This window comes from Camarhynchus parvulus, chromosome 3, assembly GCF_901933205.1.
Source record: "Camarhynchus parvulus chromosome 3, STF_HiC, whole genome shotgun sequence".
NCBI classification, from domain to species: Eukaryota; Metazoa; Chordata; class Aves; order Passeriformes; family Thraupidae; genus Camarhynchus; species Camarhynchus parvulus.
The window spans coordinates 35,316,857-35,333,940 of record NC_044573.1 but is presented as its reverse complement, the minus strand read 5'-3'; the positions used below and the strand labels follow the sequence as shown (position 1 = coordinate 35,333,940).

At 36.0% G+C, this 17,084-nt stretch overlaps 1 protein-coding gene across 5 annotated transcripts in view; it reads right to left on the bottom strand.

The window, feature by feature from the left end:
* BIRC6 (baculoviral IAP repeat containing 6) overlaps window positions 1-17,084 on the bottom strand; it is a 177,745-nt gene that overhangs the window by 103,420 nt on the left and 57,241 nt on the right. For 2 of the 5 annotated variants that reach the window (XM_030945315.1, XM_030945318.1), the window contains exons 23-39: window positions 16,249-16,395; window positions 15,523-15,710; window positions 14,572-14,886; window positions 14,100-14,199; window positions 13,390-13,604; window positions 13,010-13,218; window positions 12,376-12,722; window positions 11,084-11,303; window positions 10,007-10,140; window positions 7,398-7,535; window positions 6,458-6,585; window positions 5,907-6,038; window positions 3,736-3,951; window positions 3,178-3,361; window positions 2,639-2,794; window positions 2,170-2,303; window positions 488-641 (exon numbers count right to left, since the gene is read on the bottom strand). In XM_030945315.1, coding sequence (XP_030801175.1) covers window positions 488-641; window positions 2,170-2,303; window positions 2,639-2,794; window positions 3,178-3,361; window positions 3,736-3,951; window positions 5,907-6,038; window positions 6,458-6,585; window positions 7,398-7,535; window positions 10,007-10,140; window positions 11,084-11,303; window positions 12,376-12,722; window positions 13,010-13,218; window positions 13,390-13,604; window positions 14,100-14,199; window positions 14,572-14,886; window positions 15,523-15,710; window positions 16,249-16,395 — 3,117 coding nt within the window. The remainder of the gene's footprint in view (window positions 1-487; window positions 642-2,169; window positions 2,304-2,638; window positions 2,795-3,177; window positions 3,362-3,735; window positions 3,952-5,906; window positions 6,039-6,457; window positions 6,586-7,397; window positions 7,536-10,006; window positions 10,141-11,083; window positions 11,304-12,375; window positions 12,723-13,009; window positions 13,219-13,389; window positions 13,605-14,099; window positions 14,200-14,571; window positions 14,887-15,522; window positions 15,711-16,248; window positions 16,396-17,084) is intronic. The other 3 variants (XM_030945316.1, XM_030945314.1, XM_030945317.1) reach the window with 3 other exon arrangements.

Genomic DNA, 17,084 nt, shown 5'->3' with positions numbered 1-17,084 from the left:
CAATTTCTTTCCACACTTACTTTACTATCACACATGACAATCTGCATATGTTCAAGTCAGTTCTTCCTAAGGCAACAGCTCTCAAATGAGAACTAAAAAGTTCTTCCCAGTGTGGCAAAAGAAAAATTTATCACACATTTCAGTAGTACTACAAATGAAACAAGTGTGCCACTTCACTCCTTTGGGGTAGAGCCAACTACAAAAGAGCTTCCAAAATTTCCTGAGAAAACAGAAATTATTTAAAACTGCCTATAAGAGCATTCCAAAATCTTAGAAAATAAGATTTTCTGCTATGTTGGGCTTTTTTAAATGTAAGTCTCACATTATATTCTCTCAGTTACTACTGGAAAAAAAAAGTGGCATATATAAAATGTAATTCTTTCCTCTTAAAATACATAGATATTGCTAAAATAATTTATTGTCCTAAGGTGTCAAATACAGTATTACAGAAAAGAGACCATGAACAGAACTTCAATTCACTGCTTACCTTGAGAGACTGATATGCTGACAGTTTGTGATCCATTTTTTTCTGTAGTTACAGGTGGCTTTGCAACTGGAATTCCAACACCACCAATGTAAGGATTGTAATTGTAGGTGCCATATTCAGCACCCCAGTAATCATACCAGGTGCTGCTTATAGGCTAAAAAAAGAAACAAAAAACAAAGGAAAAACAATAAATGGCAAGTCTTTAGATTGCCAAAAGCTTTTAGTGACTAAAAACAAATGTGGAACTTAAAAAAATTAAAACCAGAAGACTGGTTCCAATAGCTTTAGAAAATTGTTTCAATCCTTATTGTGGTATAAGCTACTGAATCCTTAGTGATTATCAAAATCCAGCAGTGTGGTTACCTGCCTCAAAGATTCAAGAAGACAATTTGAAAATGTTATCATCGGTTTTTCTTCCCACATTTGTACCATATTGTAAATTTGGAAGTAGAGCATTACACAGATATTTTGAGTAATTAAGTACCTTAAAGCCTCAGGGAGGCTCAGGGACTATTTGTACTGGGCTCAAAAAGAAACAGCTGAGTAATCTCTACTTGTGTCATAATTTAAGACACTAAAAAAGCATATGGACACAAGGAAAAAAGTAATGTAACACTGTATAAAGGCAATTTGCATATGCTGGTCTTTTTCATGGGGAGATCCAAGACTAACTGTTATTTTTGAGATAAAGAAGCAAATATTAAGAAGGATGAAGAATCAAGAAGTTTCATGGTGATTTTTTGGTAGACATCAAAGCAGGTAATAAGACAATAAAAGATATCTTGGATGAAGCTGACTAAAGAGTACTGCCACATGACATGACAGGAGAATAAAGAAGGCAGGAAACATCAGTAACACAGACATTCAGCAGTAAGTGTAATTATTGGTGGTAGACTGAGATTTAAAGTAAAAAATGTTTACATGATAGGTAATGGGTGGAAGGACATATGAGGGAATACAGAAAAAAAAAATCAATGTTTTCTGAGCAGGTGGTGGGACAGATAATTTAGGTTAATTCAAATGAGAGGTTTAAGTCAATAGTGATAGGCATGGAAAAACTCCAAATGTTATCCTTCTTAACAGAGAAAAGACACTCAATATTTCATTATGAACAGTGTGTTTCTTTAAAGTCTAAAGATTTTTGGTTTTTTACAGACATTGAGAGCATCGTAACTGTAAAACATATGTATATTTAGCCTTCATTTTAAGTATAAAAGTACTTAGTAATTTTCTTGTTCCCCAGTGAAGTAAATTTTGAAGTGAGTTGCTTCTCTTCATAGTCTGAAGCCAATCTGAGCACCGTTGGCTTCCTTTTTTAAATACAATACTAACAACATAAACTCATCTTAAGATCAGTCACAGAAATGGTGCACTGTTTTTAATAAAAAGAACAAGACTAGATCTTGTTTTTTTATTATGCATTTGTTGTCTTCAACACGTGCTAATGTGTGAGTAAACTCAGAACCTCTTGTTTACACAAGTATCTTCATGCAAAGGTAAAATATTTTGTGGTCAACTGAGAAGTGAATATTTGCATTCTTTCCTGTCATTCCACATTAAACATCACAAAAAACTAGCAGCAGGTCTAAGATATCAAATACCACTACTGAAGAAGTGTAAGAGAGTAAGGATTTTTCTATCTCACATGTAAAGGTTATCTTGAAAATTTAGGTGTGACATACCTTGAAGACTTTGGCTGCAAGGGGATCTTTTTCCAAATCAATATCCAAAGGATCAATATCAACTTCCATCAGGTCTTGCAGTAATTCAAGATCAATGTCCTTATCTTTTTCCAATGATGACAAGGGTGGAGCACCTTGAATCATTAAAGGAATATTAACATTAGCAAGTTAAAATTATACAACAAGGATGCATAATACACTTAACAGATATTTTTAACCTTTTTAGTATTAAAACTTTGTGGAAAAAGTTAAAATATGCAATCAAGTTGCCTTTTTAAAAAGAATATGAAAAATAACAATTTTTTACTTGCCAGATGTAAAACTAAATTAATTACTCAATCTGCCTATACTATCCAAAACTATTTATACTATCACCAAAAAGTCTTTTACTGCTACCTTGATAGATGAGTAAAATCGTTTTTTACTCTTTTCAATAAATACACATATACAGAATTATGGAATAATTTACCTGTAATGTCATGTGTCAAAGGTTCATCTATGGTTTCCACTAACTGAACAGTGGACTGCTGGAGAGAGTCATCAGAATCTCCAGCTGAAGCTCCAGCATCTTCTCCCAAAGCACTTTCTTCCATAGCTTCAGCTGCTATAGGTGCCAACAACTCTCCTAGGTATTAAATTAAGCAGACAACTTCATTTCAAACTTTATTCCCCTTACAAATTAACATCCCAGTGCCTACGCCAATGTCATTTTTTTCATCTAACTCTAAATCCTCTGGGGGCTTATTTCTTCAAGGGGAAATGTTCTGAATAATTTTCAAATAATCAGGGTCACATAAAAATGAACTTTTCAATGTACAAGTCACTCTAATTGCAATTTTAAAATTGCATTTTTACACACTAACCTAAATGTTATGATTTTTTTGGGTTCTTTTAATAATTTAGACTGTGTCAGCAGATTAACATAGTGATAAACTCCCCCCCAAAACACTAAAGGAAGAAAGATTCAAGAGCAAGATATCTTCTAAAGAATATGATCTTAAAACAAACCTGCTAGAATGTCCTGCAGCATACAAGTCAGAGAATACTGAGCCCATGCTCCTCCCCAAGAGATGTCTCCTCTGTTAAAGTCAGTTCCAACAAGAAGCAGCAATAATCTTTCTAATTGAGTCTCATTTACAATCTCACATAAATGAATTGTTGGTCTTGTAGCATTTGCAATTCTAGCAAGAACCTATTAAAATAAGAAAGTTTAAATATATGCCTATTCATAGTTAACCCTATGAAAGTATACAATAACTTTATTTTCTATGATTATTAGATTTTGCTTATAAATAAATCAGGTATTTTTACCAGCTCATACTTTAGAATTTCACAAGTGTTATTACATGGATATATTTTTTTAAAGCTAGTTTTTCCATGCAATTTTATATTATATTATAAGTCACACAAAAAGTGACAGATAGAAAAACTACTTCACCAGAAATGAGTAGCCATTTTAGTGCTGCAGCTAATCTTACCGTCAAACAAGCAAAAATGCAGCAATAGAAAACTAATTTAATGTGGTTGCTACTGCAGGTACATAGTGATGTTCCATATTATGTTTACCTTACAAACAAAAAGAAGTAAATCTGCATGGCAAGTAAAGTCCATGGACAAGAGAAAGAGTGCCAGCTTTTGCACTACAGAAATGCAACGTTCATGTGCCAGTGTAAAGGGAAGTGGTTCAATTTCTGGAGTTTCCTTTGCTGTTGATACTTCTGTATCTAAAGAAGAACGAGGCCATTCTGCAGTTCGACGCAGACGTATTAAGTCCTTGAAGTGCTGCAGAAATTAAATTTGAAAAAACAGTTACAGTTTAAAACTGACCTCTAAATCCTTTCCCAATGAATCAGTGTGGCAGCAATAACAGAGACCATGGAACTCCTTAAAAAAATAGAAGGAAGTCTAAAAATAGATGAGAATCTGGAATGGAATGAAGGCTTTATTGGCAGAAATTTGTTTGGGCAGCATGTTATCTCAGATGACAAACGCATAATCAAATTCAGTTCTGCAAAAGTGCCAATTAAGCCTTATGTATACTATAACACCTATTGAAAACACGTATTTTCAAAGTTTCTTTCATATTTCCACACATGTACATAAAGCTACAGTTACCATAAAGCAAACTGCATATAAAAATAGCATGGAAATTTACTTTTACAAGAACACTGACTTTTCAGTTCTTCACATTCGATAAATCATCAGGAATTTCTAAATTTCTTAATACTGCCATGATACAAAGTACATATCATTCATACCATAAACTGAACTAGTTTGATTTTTGATCATGGTTCTGAACTAAAACCTTTCTGACAGAGGGCCTATATGCAATGGAGAAAAGAAGGCGCTTTTATTAATCCTCTCATCCACCAAGGGCATTCATTTAGCAGCTCAGCTCATTGTATCAGCTACACTAGCAGTGTACATTAGATAACATAACTGCCTCTTACAATCTCACTTAAGCAGTAGCTACTGAAGTAGACCAAAGAAAGAGCTATTTAGTAAGACAAAGGTTTCACTCTCTCCTAAATGCACTACATGTCTCACGTCACTCACAGTTTGTCATAACTAGAAGTGATTAGTAGGCAAAATAGCAACACGCATAAAATGCAACTTTTCAAGGGTGCAGTAACACCTTACCTACAAGAAACTACAAGAGGAAAGATCTTTAGTTCAACACGGTTTTTTTATGCAACATGGCTAATATAAAGTGAGACTTAAAACAGCTGGACAGCACAGTTCAGCCAGTAACTCATTTAAAGGTGTCTCAAGGGGCCGCCAGTGGAGTAGCACCCTTGGTATAACCTGCTGGAATAAAGCAGAAGATAGTGCAGGAAAGAACAGCTCATGACAAGCACAGTTAGTGAACTTAGGGCTTTATTTTTATGCTAGTGATTTTTTTTTTCCATAATTACTAGAAATTTTAAGATTTCCTTTAGATTGCCTGTAAGGTCCAACATCTTGTAATCTCCTTCTACAGACCCATTTTCAGGCATCCTAACAGACATTAATACGTCTTGAACTAGGGAATAAATATTTCAAGAGAAATATTTCTCTCAAAATATTGACATTTCAAGAAAAATATTACCTAAGTTTGGTAGCTGGAAAGATTTACACATTTTTTGTGTTCCCTGCAAAGTCCATGTTGTCATTGTCTGAAATCCCTAAATTTCAGCATCTCCTCTCATAGCCAAAACAATTCTTTAACTACATCATCAACTCTCAATATCTGGGGCCTATTGCAAGATGCCACAGCTGAAGTGGTGGGGACCTTTAGGAAGGTAAAGAGCTTATGACAAACTTCAAAAATAATTCTCAGAAATCATATTTATTAGTTCGGGAAGACAGACTTTGACATGATTATTTTTGATTACTCAACCAGGAAAGCATCTAGAAGAGCATCATGCACAAAAGCTACCCATATAAAGTACTACTTTATCTCTTTATTGCTGTATGTTATCCAAAGTTTAATGACATGACTGGCATTCTCAGAGCTACAAGTTTATTTGTAATTTTGGCCATGACTACCTAAAAGAATCCTGTAGAACAATTAACTATTTTTCACAGAGCAATAAATTTCCAGATGACCGCTTTTTTCAGTATTAGAATATACTTGATAGCAGCCATGATGAAACAATTTTTTGTAATAAGGTCAAAGTAAGACAAAAATGACTTGGCAGGAACAGGTCTTTTCACATAAAGGACAAGAAATCAGTTACAGTTTCAGAGCATCATACCTTTGAAGTAGCCTGCTTTAGTTTTGCCTGTTCTACTAAAAGTTTGTATGATGATCCTTTGTTGCTTTGTATTTTCTCTTTTTCCATCTGTTCCACCAAAGCCTTCTGTTTTGCTTTTAATAAGTTAAGTTGCTAAAAGAAAATGTTAATAGGAATAAATGAAAATTTAAGCAATAAGATGTTAAAAGGATCAGTATGTTCACATGATAGCAATCTTCAGTTCAAACTGTAACTTGAGCTTTTAAATACTTTTAAATCACAGCTTAGGTGCTTGCACTCAGGTGTACTCAGATTTATGTAGAAAGTACATTATATTTATTGTCCAACAGAGCACAACAGTACACCCCAACATTTGTTTTTCTAGCAGATCCCTTGCCCCATGGTTTTAGATGAATGTCAAAGAAGTTAGGCAGCCTTTAGCTACAGAATCAGACCTATGCAAAAGCAAGGCTGAATGAGTCCCAATGCCAAAGCTGTTGTTTCAAGAAATGAGATATCCTATAAATGAGACACACTTCTGTGAAAATGGCCACTACCATGCAGGAAGTCACCTGTTTATGATGCACGAGCTGCTTCCTGATCTTTCGGGAATACAGTCTATCGAGGCTACTGTTGCCTTTAGTAGATCTGCTCAGACTCTGAGTGTGAAGACTATTATTTATAAAACTCCACTGGTTTCCTAATGGAAATAAAATTTTAAAAATTAATCCATCTTATTAAAAACTCCTTTAACTCTAGAGAAAAGCCTTTATGTTTCAATGGTTAGCATCTCCACATACAAGTACTAAAGAAACAAGCTAGATCAAACTCTTGGCATTATTCAACTATCCCCACTCATAGTAGTATTTCTGTGTGATATTCAAATGCAGTGGTACCATCTTTTTTTCATTATTCTTAGAACATATAAGCAGGCAAGGAACTCTCTCCTAAGTAAAAACAGATAAACATCTTCATAACATAAAAGCTTTATTTTAATTTTTAGAAAATATATTAGAAGAAAACCATAGCTAATCAAAGTAATAATAATAACAATTATAACAATGATGATGACAATAACAACAATATATAGTACATATTATTATTATTAGTACTACTATTATTATGAAATAAATGAAAACCAGACAAAAACCAATTTAAAAATAGTGGATACAAATACCAAAACATTTATGAAGCCATAGCACTGGCCCTTTCTCACAACACAAAGTGTCTCAACATGGTGCACGTTCAATTGTAAAATCCCAGTCACACCGTAATATACAGACATTTCACAAATTAAAATCAATCCTGCGTTTTTCACTTGAAGAAATGAAAGAGATTACATTTATAAGGACATGCGGATGTAAATAAGCAGACAAGAATGAAAATAAAAAGATCACAACATGCATTTTTAAAATCTCTTTTTTCAAGTGAATAGAAAATGTATTTCAGGTATTTGAACAACTTCCATAGCAATACCCATAGAATGAACTTTTGATAATAAAGGTGATGTACCTGTCAAAAAGCGTTCCCTCTCTTTTCCATTCAGAGGTTTCTTGGCTGTGGCTGCTTCATCTTCAACAGTAGCTACATAATCCAGTAGTCTGGACACCAGCATTACAACCCAACTGATCATGGGAATATCTAAAACTCCTTCAAAATAAACAAATTTCAGTGCTTTAATAAATTTCTGAAGACATAAACATCACATATTTCACATCACTAGGTGACAAAGACTCCACTCCCCTCTTTTTCTCTTTTAAAAGGAGAGTTAGAGTCTGAGCACTCATAAATGAGGAAAGAAATCAGTATAAAACTTAGGCGCAAACAAAAATGTCACAGTTCCCTTAGTATGATTAAGTTGGATGTCAAAAGCTTCACCTCAACTGTTCAAGCTAAAAATTAAGCTGCGTTTTTCTTAAAAAGCATCAAAAATTTAATGTCTAAATTTCCTAAATACCAAATGCATAATGACAGCTGCTTGCATTCAAGTACATGAAGTAGATAGCTCAAATTCTACAGCGTGCAATTCCTCCATCAAGCAGGGCTCCAATAAGATAGTTATAACCATACATACTGATACCTCCATCTTGACTTCTCCATGACTGTATTTCATGTAGTTATCCGAATAAGTTGCAGGAAAGCCAAGAGCGACTTCAGACTCAATGAACCACACTGGTGGCACTAAAGACTGGCTAACGCCTATTTCAGTCTCACACTTTAAAAGTTGTGTTTTTGTACAGGCAGAAAGGAAAAAAAACTTATCTCGCGCATCACGCAAGAAAAATCTTTGTGCACATGGAAATCCTAATGAACAGTTCCAAAGTGAACTCATAACTGCTCAACAAAACCAGAAACCTTCAAATAATGACCACCTAATTACAGTCATTATGCAAATGGCATAATTCTACCATGCCAATATAGCAAAGACATCAGCACGAGAGGTTACACCCAAATTTTCCTATCAGTGCACTGTGCTGAGCCACATTTAACTACACTGTGCTTTTCATGCACTGACCTCAAAAAAGCTGCAATTAATTCAAACTATTATTAAATGCAGATCAAACAAGAAAACTAAGGCAGAGAAATGATCCACCCAAAATCACATGTAGCTGCTGGCATCCAAGCATTAGGATGCAGCCTGACTTTTTAACTGCAGTTTCCTGAGCACACTTTGACAGAAAGCAGCCCATCCCATGGAGGCAGAGGAAGGACCTGGACTGGAGCCACAGACTAAATTGCAAGAACAGAAATGAGGAGCATTGGTGACTGCTACACACCTTTTTGACTGGCAGACTAAAAAAAAAGGATCGTGCTGCAAAGTGAAGCACATACCTTTTCATAATTCTGTTAAAACAAGACCATTTATTTTCCTTTAATCTCACAAAAAAAAAATCTCAGCTTCTCTCCCTCCCTCCCTCCAAATGTCTTTTGCTTATTCCTTTTTTCCTCTTCCAGTCTCAAAGTTTACAACTTCTCTCCACCCCTAACACTCACCTCTTGCTCTGATTTTCCTTTGCTTTTCCACTTTTTCCCCAATAAGTATTCACCCCTTTGACTCTGATTTATGTGTGACAGTTCTCAAATAGGAATTTCTTCTGCCATACCTGATGCTTCCACCACACATAATATTGCCCTAGTACTCACCTGTACTGTCCAGGAGGAAGGAAGCTGGAAGACCAGCAAATAAAGCTCTGAAGTATCAGTTACTTCTGCTTCCTAAAGTCCTCCATGAGGACAACTAGTAAGGCAAGAGCTATGAAAGGAATTGGAAGCTGTGGGGAGAGTGCAAACAGAGGTAGAGGAGATGTAAGCTTGGGTTTGCCTCAAACTAGTTAGAGACTATAGCAGGATATGGCCCCGATAGAGAAAGCACATGGTAGATCAGTGGGAAGCAATAGGACAGCTTCTGACACCAGCTGTAGGTCTGTAAGAACAGAGTCTCAACTGGCACTTCACAGACCTCACAAGGCTAAGAATTTTAAACAACTGATCTTCTTATAATGCTTTGCTACCTGTACATAACAAATGAAGTAGCCTAAGGTGTGATGTTTTCAAAAATAAGAATTTGCGTCAACCTTGGGGTAGTTAAGAGAACACTCAAAGAAAATCAAGTTTGCAGGATATAATTCCAATAAATTTTTAGGATCAAAAAAAGTAAATTCCTTGTAATTACAAAAAGCCCCACAAGAACAAACTGTGTAGTCTGCAGAAACCACACAGATACACTTAACAAACTTGTTTTCATATCTGTTTCACCTCAAAAACGTGAAGCTTAGAAAGGATCTCATGAGCAAAAAGGTGCATTTCTTTCCAAACCACTAAATCCCAAACTCATTCACTAGAGGTGCCTATATATTGAATGTTCCCCCCACTCTGCCCAAGCTTCCTAGCTGAAATATAAATAATCAAATAGTTTTGCTCAGTTTTAATGAGGTGGGGGAAGGAATCTCTTTTAGCACCTAAAGAACAAGAAGATGAATCACATTTTAAAAGACAACTGTGTTTTAAAAATATAGTAAACAAGCAATTTCTTCTTTTAATACACAAAAAATTGTGAGTTAGTCTCTCAATTTTCTGGTTTATAATGAATATGAAAATAATCTCCCAAATTAGAAGGCTACCTTCGCTTCTTCTGTGCACAGGTAAATGAGGTTGCAGTGGTGACAGCAGGTTATCCAGGAGATTCAGTAAACTTTCTAAAACACCACTGTTGCTAAGCGATCTTTGGCCAATGCAAGAAAGCAACATGAAGACCCTAAAAACAAAATTTACATATTTAAGATTTTATTTATTTTTCAGATTCAGTAATATCCTGCAACACCCCTTATATAACATTATTGTCCTAGGATTTCATCTGAAACACAGACAGGTTGCTACAGAAAGGAGTACTGTGGCCCAGCTAGTAGGCTGGATTTGACATTCTTATTGTTAAGGTTAATGCAGCATTTTAGGGTGAACATCTCTTTCACCCTGAAGAGGTCAGCAGAGTCTTCCACATCTGAAATGAGATCTCATCCATTTTATTTCCTATTACATATTACCAATAGCAGGGAACAAGAATGAAATATATGGATTCTTATATTCTTGAATTATTAATTTTAAAAATATATGAAAATATAGGTGTTGCTGTTCAAATAAGGCAGAAAGCCTCTAAGCAGCAAATAAGTTTGATTAAAATAAAATGCTAACATTTAGAATACTAAAGACCTCAATCAATACTCTGAAATGATCAATACATCTAACATTCAGTGCTCAACTCTACACGTTCTTGCTCTTATCTCAGTGCAGTCTTTTGCAGTGAATGCTAATAGTGTATGTACCCTCCAGCCTCAGTCCCACTTTCAAATACTGGAGAAGAGCAGCTCTATGATGAGGGTACATTTAAGCCTGATAAAAGAGAAGGCCACTTTTGACACTGCACAGCAATCCTGCTAGGTATGCAAAGACCTCCAAGTAAGAAAAAATAGCAAATTTTTGTGGTGTAAGAACCAAACAGGTGCAATACATGACTGCAATTTACATTTATCATCTGCAGTACTTTTTTGGGTCTATTTCTTAAAACAGTGAAAGCCATTGAGTGAAAAAACCATCAGTGAAAACCATTCAGCTCCATTTTGTCAATTCCGATGCTAAGTTATGAACAATGAAACTACTTCACTGATCCACAGGTAATGTATCAATATAGATTTATTCCTTACCTGTCTTGTGGAAATATGAGAAGTTGCTCTGAATTGTACAGTTCCTGCAGTACATTTGAGAGAAACTGACCCCACCACCTTTCCCCTCCACAGAGCTGAACCAGCAGAAGGCCAGTGTGCAATCGGATCTTGGGGGTTCCACTGATGCACAGGTGTTTAAATAACTCCTCACAAGCTTGAGCATGAAAAGTACTCTGCAGAACCACAGGAACTGAGTGCCCTTTTAGGAAAAGAGAACACCTCTGTTTAAAGAAACAATGACTTGAAAACATAGGAAGAAGTTTGCAGTAAGTTTTTTAAACTACTACAATTAGACTAACTGACACAGGAGTAAAGAAGGTGAGAACATATGGGGAGATGGGGATTTGTAGGTAACTCAAAGACCAGGCCATTTGGTCAAAACCAAATCAATACTATGTCAGTGCAAATACTCCACAGAACCTACATGAAGCAAAAACCAAACCTCTATCATGTTTTAGAACAAACTGGCACAGAAAATCACATAAGAACTTATCAACAAGGAAACTTAATGTTTCCTTTTTTTTGTTTTTTGTTTTTATTTTTTTTAACACTACCAACTCCTACTCAGATTTTTCAATTTCAATTTGCCAAAACTTCATTCAATAGCAAGCTTAGGAAATAAAAATCTTTACTGGATATCAAAATATCGTGAACGAACTAGAAATACTGGTTTTATGAGTTCACTACCACCACCACTCTCGAGGCAACTTCTGCTTCCTCGGCCTGCTTTTAACTGCCTAATCCATCCCCAGCATTGCACTGGCCTCAACTGCTCACAGATCCTTTCACAAGGTGATTCTGCCTGTGGAAACCACCTGAGTATTCTGCCTGGGCAGTGTTTTGTTACTTCAGCAAACTGGATCATCCCAAGGAAGATCAGATGACTATCTGAAAAAGGAATATGCAGGCAGGACTACACAAAAGCAAGAAGGACCTTGACACCTTCTCCCATCCTTTTCAGGAAGTGGTTAGGCCAGCTTGGTGCCACTGGTAAAGCTTTAGAAAGTATGCTATCACCTACTAAAATCACAGTAGATGTGGTTTGGAGCAGCCTGATCTAGTGAAAGATGTCATTCTCCATGGCAGGGTGTTGGAACTGGTTGATCTTTAAGATCCCTTCAAACTCAAACACCATTCTACATTTCTATGATTCTACATCTAAACATAGTATAAAGGCCTTATAGTAGAAAAGTACAGGTCAAGAAATAAAAATACTTGGAAATTGTTTCTACTAACATGACAAAAAAATCAAAATCTCAAAAAAAACTGACCATTGGATGAATGTAGCAAACTGAGCAAAGTATCCAGTAAGTATCTAATGATGGTGCGGAGCTGTTCTGTCGATGACATCTGAATCAACTCTTTTGGATCAGATTGTTCCTTCAGTGTTTTCCTGCTTGCACCTAAAGCTACTTTGAGTCTCTGAACAGCATGGTGAGCCAAGTTGAGTTGAAGCTGCAGCTGAATGCAATCCTGGTAAGCAGAAAATACTCTGCTGTCTTCTTCTACTGCCTTGTCTGGCTTTCTCAAAAAGTACTGGGCATTGTTAGCACTATTGAGCGGTGGCAGGTCAATACTCTGCAGAAGGATTTCCAACCGATGACAGGCCAAATTGTACCTAAAGGGAAATAGTCAAAAAGCACAATTCAATACACATTAGCAAACAGCAATACACCCTGCCAGAAGCCAAATTCTGGTCCATTGTGAATGCACTGTTAAAACAGATACAGAAAAAAATACAGTGTAGTCTTTATTATTGCTCCAAAGATATTCACAACAACTCTACAACAGCAGAGTATTTTTTGGTGTGAAGAATATAATGTGAAGAAAAAAAATCTGCAACATTATGATATCACAGTGGTTTACATTAAAAAAAATAGCAAATACATTTTTTTTTCTTCTAACCTGCACTGTATGTCTTCTTGCAATGCAACCATCATTGCCAAATGTTGATCAATTTCTGGCTGATTTGCTGATTCACCTTCTCCTCTGAGGGGATCATGCATTAGTTTCAGCTCATTTTCATAGGGTAGGATATAGGTATGGCCATAATAAAATCCTAATGGGATTTTTGCTCTGGCATTTGTGCTACCATATCGACCAATAACAGTGATCTGAAAGAAAATGCAACTATATTGTAATACAATTGTATCAAAACAAGAAAAATAAACACCAGGTCAAAAATACATTAAAAAATTATAGTGAAAAAGAGTTTGGTCTGAAGAGAGCTTAAGCGAAAGTTCATGTACTAATGCACATCAAGAACTTTAAAAAGATCCTTTTACCTTCATAAACCTGCAAACTGGGGGTGGCAACAAGTCATGCAAAATAAGTGAATGTGTGCTAATGTCAGTAGCCACTACCAGTCGCCTTCCATCCACTTCTTCTCCTAAAGTCCAGATGTCAATGGACAAAGAAGCCAGATCTCCACAAGTGGGAATCAATACATCTGTCAGTAATATAGGTCTTCCAAAATCCAGGGTGACAAATCTTCTTGCTCCTAGGTGAGAAAAACAGGATTGCCTGAAAGAGCAGTGTGTGCTAACCAGCAAGATATGTTACTTCTCAAACAATAAAGCCATGTTTATGTATTGTTTAAAAGGTATATAAAGGTTTATGCATTGTTTAAAAGCTATATTTGCATACTTGAGGCTAAAAATAGCTGCACAATCCCAGAAACTCCCACTACAGCTTGAACACTTTGAGAAGAAAATTTTGGCATCAACTTAAATGAAGCTGTTTTGCTTTTCAGGCATTATTTTTGAACAGGTGCTCTGTTCAGAGACCCAACATATCCCCCAAGACTCCAGCATTTTTCAACTATCATCAAGTGCCAGGTCTAAAACTCACAGGTAACACAGAACACAAACCGAGAAATATCTTTACTCTGGAAAGCTAAGAGAGACTGTAGCTAAGCAACTTATTTAAAGCCCCAGAAAATATTCCACTTCTTACTAGAACGTGTCAAAACTACTATTAGGAATTGTGGTTTTACCTGAGTGCATTCGCTCTATAATAATTGACTGATGAGGTGGAGGTTGAAGAAAATGTGAAGCATGAGATATTGCAAGAGCAAGGCCAGATCCAAGTGGATTCTGAGGAGTGGAAAAACATCAGTAAAATTAAGTGATTAACATCTATGCATTTGTTGTGAGTTGTTAAAGATGTCTAATTTTGACAACACTACACTTAAATTTGAGCATGAACCATCAAAATGTATGAAGTACTAAGTTCAAAGGATTATTAACTCCTTACACTGTTAAGCTAGCTCCAATAAAGAGAAACCAGATGAGGTACTGTAACAATACCATCTTGCTTTCATAAGTTCTTTTCTCATGGTATAAATTTAGCAATATATTCTTCACATCTCACCCAAATATATATATATTTACTAGCACTCAGTTATAAATTAAGACCCTGGTAATGCTTACAGCATCTTGTTTCTCTAAGAAAAAGAAAATAATTACCGTTCTAGACTTGCTTGTATTTTTGTTATGTGCTGCAAGGTTAACTGTTGGGGGGTCAATGACTGAACCCGGAAAAAGCTGAGCAAGTTCTGCATTAATGACAGCAGAAACTGCTTCATTAGGTGGAGTCAAAGGTGGAGTCATGAAGAGAGGAGTTGTTTTTGGTGTGGGTGGAATGACATCTGAAGGATGAATGAAGAACCCTGGCGCTGCTACTGTATTGGAAGGCACAGAGTTGTGAACAGGACCAACTGCTGATGCTGCTGCTGCCGCTGCTGCCGTTGTCTGATGCAGTTTTGCTTCCAGCTTAGCTTTCTGTGGAGAAGATGAAAGCAATGTATGTAGCAGATAATACTACTTGTGAACATGAGAGTAGTACTGACCCACAAGTTTAACTGTGATTATACAACTGGATTTACTAAACCTAAGCTACCTTCAATACAGGTAAGCTGAAAAAAAGCTTACCTGTAAGCTGAAAAATTAAACTACTAAACTATTTAGCTTGACTCACAAGCTGAGGAACATGAGTAATTATATGGAATAATAAAAAGAAAAGTAAAAATCCTACACTGAACAGAAAAGTAGAGTCAACACAGCCAAGCACTGGCCAGCTAACAATGGCTTTATGACTGGCACTTCCCAGTGTCAGCAACCGTGCTTTTCATTCTGGTATGCTTTTTCAATTCCAGACTGATATACTTACTTATGAAGACTTAGGTTTTATTACAAACTCCCAGCCCACCCTTAAAATACATAAAAAACTAAGTCTGAAAGACCAAAGCAGCATGGGAGACACTACCAGCATTTTGCTTAAGAAGAGCGAAGCAGAGCGCTGAGCAGTTCCTTCCTCAAATACACTATGCAGAAAAAAAAAGCCATCTAGGTCTGCAACTACTTTCTCAGCTTTCGAAGTTTAGATACAGCACTAAAAACAGCCAAATGGCCTCCAACCTGTTGCTGAAGCTTCAAAAGCTGCTGCTGTTTCTCTTGCAGCACCTGGAGCTGTTGCTCGGCTGAGGCCATTGCATGAGAGAGAGACTGCAAAGCTACCTGGGCTGCTGAACTCAGGGCTGTCGAGGCTTCCCCAACTGTTCCTGAAGAGAGGCCACCAACTGCTGGGGTAACCCCAAAGGTACTCACTGGCATGAAACAAACAAACAAAATAAAACACCCATGTAGAAATTATAAAACACACCTTTAATTCCTTACAAATTGTTCAGAGCAATGCAAAACCAAGAGAAAGATCTTTTTAATCCAGTTCTTGCTACAAGGTAACATCATCTTGAGTTACAAAGTATATGGTTTACAGACTATGCACTTGGATCACAGAAAAGCCATCTATTGCTCTGGAATTCTTCCACCACGAAAGCTTGTAAGGTAAAGATGCAAGCTTGTACATTATACTCTCCAATAGAAACAAATGGATTCAAGTTAATATTCTTAAAATCCACTTTGTTTGCTAAGATCCAAGAAGTTTAACTCCACATATCTGTTCAGTGACCCAACATATGCCTTTCTTCACATATAGAAATTATTTAAGAAAAAACAAATCACAGACAAAACATTTCAACAGTTGCAAAACTACAAGCAATCAGTTTGTCAAACAGTGCCATTATGTTCAATTAAAGATGTACTATGGAATTATTCTAAGTAGAAAAAATGAAAAATTGTATATACCAGTAAACGTACTTGCATCGTCCCTTTCTATTCTAGTTCCATCACTTGTTGAAACACAGGTAAAGTGCAGAGGTTCAACTTCCAGAAGTCCAGTAAGAGAAGTAAAACTACCTTCAGCAGCTGCACAGCTACTTATTTTCCCATTTCCTGAAAAAGAAACATGTATCTGCACAGTCAGCCAATTTTTTCTTCATAGTGACATTTCAATTCGTGAAGTGTCAAAAGGGACAACTAAATATAATGCACATATTTTACTAGTTCATGTTGTAGAAGAAACAACATTATCACATCCTCAATATAAATGGGGATTTGCTGTCAAATCTGAAGAGAGCATATTAATAAGTCAAATTGTCAACTGTGACAGAAGCATCATATAACCTTCTTAATTCCAGAAAAAATCATATATGGATGCTCTATTCTTTCTACACTGAAAGCAAATTAGCTTGCAAAAATATATTGATGTTACCTAAAAGGAAGAAGAAGAAACTGTCAGACCAACTAAGATCATAGACAAATTTAGTGTAAAACCCAGACTATTAATCAGTATCCAAACAAATTCACGAAGTTGTATGGAGGAAAGGACAGGAAGGAGAAAGACAATAGCATACAAGAGAAGGAAAGGAGTCACTATGAGTGATGAACACACTTACTATGAAAACAATTTCCTGACAGGTAAAAATTATCTAGTTCTTTAGGACATCACAGGGTCTAAAGGTTCACTTATGAATTAACCAGAGAAGATAGACACAAATATGCTTTTAAGGTATTTTAACTCCTCTAAAACAGAAAAAAATACCTCATTAAACCTTTATATTTAAGTAGAAGAATGCCATATG